The 7,318-nt window shown below is 41.9% G+C and overlaps 1 protein-coding gene across 1 annotated transcript in view; it reads left to right on the plus strand.

The window, feature by feature from the left end:
* The window catches only part of Axdnd1 (axonemal dynein light chain domain containing 1), a 107,019-nt gene extending 101,935 nt beyond the window's left edge, over window positions 1-5,084 (plus strand). The window contains exon 25 of the mRNA XM_029560201.1: window positions 4,838-5,084. Within this exon, the coding sequence (XP_029416061.1) occupies window positions 4,838-4,911 (74 nt within the window). The 3' untranslated portion in view covers window positions 4,912-5,084. The remainder of the gene's footprint in view (window positions 1-4,837) is intronic.
* Window positions 5,085-7,318: the final 2,234 nt, after the last annotated feature.

The following is a 7,318-nucleotide window of genomic DNA, read 5'->3' on the forward strand; positions in this document are numbered from 1 at the left end:
CTCACAGAGATCCACCTGCCTCTGCCTCCCAAGTGCTGGGATTAAAGGTGTGCACCACCTCACCCAGTGCCATAAATATTTTTAAAGAGCATGGTTAGTTTACATTTATTTATTCATTGTGTATATGAGAGGGGGCTCTGCCTGCATACCCTGACAAGTGTGCACACATATATGTACACATACATACATACACACACAACAATAATAAAGCTTTAAATATTAAAAATTAAAAATAAAAAGAAGCCGGGCATGGTGGCACATGCCTTTAATCCCAGTGCTCAGGAGTTAGAGGCAGGTACTGATTGCTCTTGCAGAAGACCTGGGTTCGAATTCCAGAACCCATATAGTGGCTAACAACCATCTATAACTCCATTTCCAGGGGATCTGACTCCTTCTTCTGATGTCCTTGGGCATTGCATGATACAGGTACACTTACATACATGCAGGCAATACACTCATACACATAAAATTAAATATGGGCTGGCAATATGGCTCAGTTGGGAAATAACACTTAGGCACAAACCTTACAACCTGAGTTCAATCCCTAGAACCCATATAAAGATGGAAGGAGAGTACTGACTGCACAGAGTTGTCTTCTGACCTCCACAAGTGTGCCATGGCACATGCACTCCCATCATGCACACACACTCCTGTCATGTATGCACACACACACACAAATAATTTTTCAGATATTTTATTATTTTTATTTTATGTATATGAGTGTTAGCCTGCATGTATGTAAATGCATCATATCATGCAATGTCTGCAGAGGCCAGAAGAGGGCTTTGGATCCCTTGGAACTGGAGTTATGGAAGGTGTGGGTACTGGAAACTGAACCTGGGTCCTCTGGAAGAACAGCCAATCCTCTTAAACACTGAGCCATCTCTCCAGCCCCACTAATAGTATTTTTTTTAATAAAAACTATGTAATAAGCTAGGCATGGTAGCACATACCTTTCTTTAATCACCGCACTCAGGAGATCGAGGCCAGCCTGGTCTAAATAGTGAGTTCCAGGCCAGTTGGAACTACAGGGAGACCCTGTCTCAAAAACCAAATTGAACCAAACCAAACAAAAATACGTAATAAAATAAACAATCCTAGGAGCTAGGGTATAGCAGTTGGTAGTTCAGTTGCCTAACATGAGTGAGACCCTGGGTTCAATAACCAGTACTGAAAAAAATAGTACAGGACTGGGGAGATGGCTCAGTGGGTAAAAAGCCCTTGCCATCTAAGCATGAAGACCTGAGTTCAGATCCCCAGAACCTATGTTTTTTAAGAAAGCCAGACATGTAGCAAAAGCATCTGCAGCCTCAGCACTTCTACTAGGAAATGGGAGGGAGAGATAGGAGAATCCCAGAAGCTCACAGGCCAGCTAGTCTGATGTATGCAGCAGAGAACAACAGAGAGATCCTACCTCAAAGAAGGTGGGAGGCGAGGACTGACATCTAAGGTTCCCTTCTAACCTCCACATGTACACCATGGCACCTATGGGCTCATATTCATACATACATCACACACATATTGTACACATAGATTGTATATACACATCACACACACATACACACACACACACACACACACATAAATCCTAAGTACAGAAAAAATTGTGTGGAGATGTTCACAGTAACATTGAATATAATAGGAAATATAGAAGCAGTTTACCTTTCCAACAACAGAAAAAGATTAAATTATGGTTTATTAATATATTTCAATATTATTCAACCACTAAAATGGTATTTACAGGCCAGGGAGATACCTCAACAGATAAAATCAGTTGCCATGAAGTCTGAGGACCTGAGTTTGATTCTCAGAACCCACATAAAAATTCCAAGTGTGATGGTATGCACCATCTACAGTTTCTACAGCAAGATGGGAGGGAGAAACAGGAGAATTGTGGGCCAGCTAGCCTGCAGTCCCCAGTGCAACAGAAATGAGAGGCCCTGCCACAGAAAGGTAGAAGGTGAGAATGAATGACCAAGCATCGTCCTCTGACCTCCACATGCACCTGCACTAACATAACACAGACACAGACACACACAGACACAGAGAGAGAGAGAGAGAGAGAGAGAGAGAGAGAAATGGATAAATAAAATGTTTTAACTATCATTTACAAAGAGTCTGTAGTAACATGAGAAAATTCTATGTTAAGATATTAAATGTAGGAAATAGGATATGACAAAAATTTTCAAGGTTACAAAAAAGACCAGAAAAAAATATAACCAAATATTGACAGGTATTGTCTCTGAATGGTAGAGGTTTGTAAGAGAATTTTGTCTCTATATTTTGATTAAAAATCTGAAATTTTTTGATTTATTTATTTTCACTTTATGTGTGTGAGTGTTTTGCCTGAATGTATGCAAATGCACCCATGCGTGCAATCTCTCGGGGCTAGAAGAGGGCTCAGAATCCCCTGGAACTAGAGTTACTGAAGCCTGTTAGCCACCATGTGGGTGCTGCTCTTAATTGCTGAGCAATCTCTCCAGCCCCAAGATTAAACATCTTTAATTCTGTAAAAAGTGAATTAAGTTTTCATTTTCTTATCCCACAAGATAAGAAATTTGCCCACAAGCAGTTAGTTCTCAATATCTTCAGTGTTGGAAACTTTGTTTAGATTTTGGTCTTTTGAGACAAGGTAAGCCCAGAATGACCCTGGTATTTGCTGATTAGCCCAGGCAGGCCTTGAACTCACAGCAGTCCTGCCTCAGCAGCCCAAGTGCTGGGATTATAGGTGTGAGCCACTATACCCAGCCTATTTTTTAATTTTTGCTTTCATCTCTGTCCTGTGGTCTGTTCCCCAGACAACTCCTGGCAGGGGGGGGGGTGCTTGGGAAATATCTGCTTCTGTTTTCGTTTGTTCCCATTTTGCCCCCAGCAAAAGCAGTGAATGTAGTCAACCCTCCAGGTCCCCATCCACAGCAGGGAGGCCATCAACTCTGAAGGAAGAGTCTGAGTTCATTTTCTCAACTGCTGTCAGCTCTGAATTGGTGAGAAGCTTATTCCATGTGTGACACTTCCTTAGCTTTAGGTTTTAAATATATTTGGCATAGTTATCATTAATTTAAAAATTCACCTCAAATTTTAGAAATAGTTTTATCAAATGATTTGAAAACTAGACCTTTTTAAGACTTAAAAAGATGATATGTTAATCATATTGTCCTAGTTTACTTCTCTATTTCTGTGATAGAACATTCTGATCCAAACCAACTTGGGAAGGAAAGGGTTTATTTCAGCTTATACTACAACCCTTCATCGAGGGAAGCAGGAGCTCCCATAGGACTCTGGAGGCAGAACCTGGAGCACAGACCATGGAGGAATGCTGCTGACTGGCTTGCTCCTCTGGCCTGTGCTCAGCCTGCTTTATCATACAACCCAGGAATACCTGCCCAGAGGTGGCACCACCCACAGTGGGTTGAGCCCTCCTGCATCACACAACAATCAAGAATGTGCTTCACAGACATGCCCATAGGCCAATCCAATGGAGGAAATGCCTCAATTGAGGTTCCTTCTATGGAAGGTATGGGATTCAGGTTGACATATATCAGGTTGACAACCAAAGCTATCTAGCATACCATACAACCCGCATTCCATATGTCAAACTGGAGAAGTTACTTCAATATAGAATGAGGGATGTTAGCTTTACCCATTTCCATAAATATCTTGAGAATTAGTTAAATTCAGAATTGAGAAGTTTAATGATTGAAGGCACAGGAGGACTATAGTTAGTCCCCAGTGTATAAACAATAACCTATATAAACACATTGCCACCCTTCCTCCCTCCTTCCAGACACCACCATCAAAAGCATTTCCCATGTGCTCATGAGTGAAAGATGAGCAACTTTTCAAAGCTTAGTGCAAGCTGGCTCCTAAGCAAGTCAATCCTCAGACCCTACAGGTACCCTGAAGTCTAGGAAACTCCCTAGGTTAGACATTTCTTAGGCTTAGTAGGTACCCCCACAGATACTCTGTGGCCATCTGACACTGCTGTTTTGAGTACCTGCCATGGAATCACTGTTTTCCTGGGAGTTTGTGAGGTAAAGGAATAGAAAATTATATTACGGTAAAGATGGCACCTGTAAGTGCAGAATAAAGAGAAGACTCGATTTGAGGAAGGGAACATATATGGGTTTTGGTCAGTATTTCAAATAATCAACAAATTCACCATGCTGGGAGTAAAGGAATTGAAAGGGAAGTATATGAGGATAAATATGGCTCAAAACTTGATCTCAGGGGTCCTGCAATTGGACATGGAGAAGAAACACTTAAAGCAATGCAGTCTGTGAACAAAGGTGACTAAATGTGAGCTGGAGGTGACAGCAGCCATCTGAAGGATTCAGCCTGAGAGGTTAAGTGTCATGAAGCTGCTTTTATACTGTCCATGCTTAATAAGCATGCTTGAGGGAAGGCTTGATGGCCAGAGGCCTCCTGCACCCATCCCGGGGGTGCCGCTTATATATGGAGCATGCTCAGGAGACTGGTGAGAAAGAGGGCAGGAGACAGCAGAGGAGTGCAGGAAGGAACAAATGAGGATTCTGAAGCCTAGCTCTGTTTGATTTTGTCCAAGCAGGAAGGAGGAAGCATTCTTCTTTCTCTGTGTTCCTTACCCAAATAGCCTTCTTCCCTGGACCTAGAACTCAAACAATTAACTGACCACAAATAAATGTTGGAATTGAATTCTAAATCCCAATAACCAATCTATAGTCTATTTTTTTCACTTGTTTGTTAGGTAGGACTTACTCAGTCCAAACAGAATTTTAAAACTGCTTTTTTAACGTTAAAAGCCCGTAGTAGATCTAAAATATTAATCGCTGCAATATTCTCATTGTTTTTGTCTTTTTAGAAGCACAGTCCAAGGATGATTCTAGCAGCGGTAAACCTGGAACCCATACTAAATCCAAGAGCAAAACCAAGTAGCCGCTGCAGACCACTGGGCTTCATAGTGTCTGCCTCCATGGAGCACACCCAGATATTGCTGAGCTGTGGAGCTGACAGTGTGGCTTGTGTGGATGGACTCCCTTAGCAACAGTTATTAGAAAAGACACACTATCCAACCTAAGAACATTTCTCATTAAAAGCACAGTAATGGTCACAGGGAGTTAGTCATTGAGTTTACTTGTCATAGTAAAAACAGCTTATGTCAAAGTGTGCTGGCCTTTTCAGTTGATTTCCTGAGAGCTCCTTCAAAAGTGTCAGTTTCCATGAAGAAAATAATGTTTTTTGTAGACTCTGAACTCTAGAGAAAAGCCTGGGAAATAAGAGGCTTTATGTTTTTGACTTAGAAGAGAGGATCTTGCTAATACGCTTAGATTTCAGCCACATTTTCAAATTCCCTCTAATTTCAGGCATTCTTATGTTCTCTCTGATCTTCATAACAATCCTATTATTACTATCTCTGTTTCTCAGAAGATGAAACCGAAGCCCCGAACTGTTGTAAGTCTTCCTGAGGCCACAGAGCTGACTCATGTCAGAACCCCAGCTCTTCGGACTTGTCTAGACTTTTGCCCAGCTGTGGCTTAGATGGCTTCCCCCATAAGAGTCTGTGTTGCTAAAGACTCACCAGAATCTCTTTTTTCTTTCTTTGACTATGTCATTTTTTCTGGTCTTTTCATGTCCCTGAGTCCATCTCAGTAAGGAAGATGGACTCTCTTATAAAAATAAGTTGGAATTGACAAATGAAGGTTGTGGCTGTCACTCAGCAGGGCCCCTTTCCACTTACTGCTCCTGTCCCATTTTCATGTGTGTATCTCCCTGGTTCAGTCACCTCTGGGGAGATTGCTGCACTTTTTTTTTTTTTAGCTCCACATAGCTGGTATTTGGTTGGCTTTTGGATCTTAGACCTTTGCCTGGTCTTTCATGCTCAGAAACCCCCTGACTCCAGAGTCTCCACCCTTATTGAAATTGAATCCTTGGCCAGGCCTGCCCCTGGCCACCTTTTAAAAGTATGAAGGATGGGTTCAACATTACTTAGAAGTTATGTGTGCCCACTGGATGAAGTCTGGCCAATTGCACTCTTTCCTTGTGGGGGAAAAAACATGAAATCATTTGGCTAGTTGGTTGTACTTAAGGCCCAGCTGACAGCACAAGCTAAAGCTCTTGGTGCATGTTTACAGCTTCTACCTGCAAGATCATAGTCAGCCCTGCTTGCCTCCTTTCCAAAGAGATTCTTGGATGATACTGGCAAATTTGGAGGCTTTTAGGGATATGGTTATAGAATGATGTGTCAAACACCATATCAGCTCCATCAGGTAGAAGGTTCTGTCTCTAAATGCTATGTCTACTGCTACCTCAATTAGAACAAGATGTTGGGTATCAAAGATTTACATTAGTTTGGGTGGGTTGATTGTGAGCCACAGAAACTCACTTTTGCAAACCATATAAAAGGAGGATTTATTGAAAGGATTTGAGGGTATGCAGAGAACTGAAGTCTGTAAAAATCAGAGTAGGAACAGACAGCAACCAAGTAATTGTAAAAGATGTGAGGAATAATATTTGCTTCATCATCTTACCCCAGTGCTACCATGGAACAAATTCCAATAATTTCTTCCATCTTTACCTTATTTTGCCAGGCTCGGGTTCCTAAGGGAGGGGAGGGGCTATTTGATAGTCACAGTTTGCACCATGGATGTACCAGGGATGATGTTCTCAATTCCTTTCTATTGCTATGATAAAACACTGACCAAAAGCAACTTAGGGGAGGAAAGGATTTATTTTGGCTTATACTTCCAGATCACAGTCTTTCACTGAGGGTGGTCAGGGCAGGAACTCAAGCAGAAACTTGAAGCAGAAGCCATGGAGGAACACTGCTTGCTGGCTCACTTGCCTGCTCATGCTCAGTTAGCTTTCTTATACAGCCCAGGACCACCTGCCAGGAAATAGTGTTGTCCACAGTGGACTGGGTTGTCCTACATCAATTAACAATCAAGGCCATCCCCCATAGACATGCCTTTAAGTCCAGGCTGATCTTCGTAATCTCTCAATTGATAGTCCCTTCTCAGGTGACTCAAACTTGTGTCAAGTTCACAGCTAAAGCTACCTGGGACAGATAGTGAGAAGACTTCAGGGATCTCAGCGTCTTCTTTAAAGGGAAAGAAAGATCTTGCTCTACTGTTCTACCAAAACATAACACAACATGAGAAAGGAAATGTCCCTCTCCGAGTCAGGGTGGTGTTAGGAAGACATAATGTTTGGTGGTTTTGAGAAAAATGTGACATGGAGAAGGCATCTGTAGGTTAGCTTGGAAAGCTCTACTCTCCAAAATAATTGTTTTGTGGGAAAGTTTACATAGTCCTTCAGACCTTGCTGTAAGTATTTGGGTTTCTCA

Source organism: Nannospalax galili, unplaced genomic scaffold (genome assembly GCF_000622305.1).
Source record: "Nannospalax galili isolate Female #2095 unplaced genomic scaffold, S.galili_v1.0 scaffold429, whole genome shotgun sequence".
Taxonomy (NCBI): Eukaryota; Metazoa; Chordata; class Mammalia; order Rodentia; family Spalacidae; genus Nannospalax; species Nannospalax galili.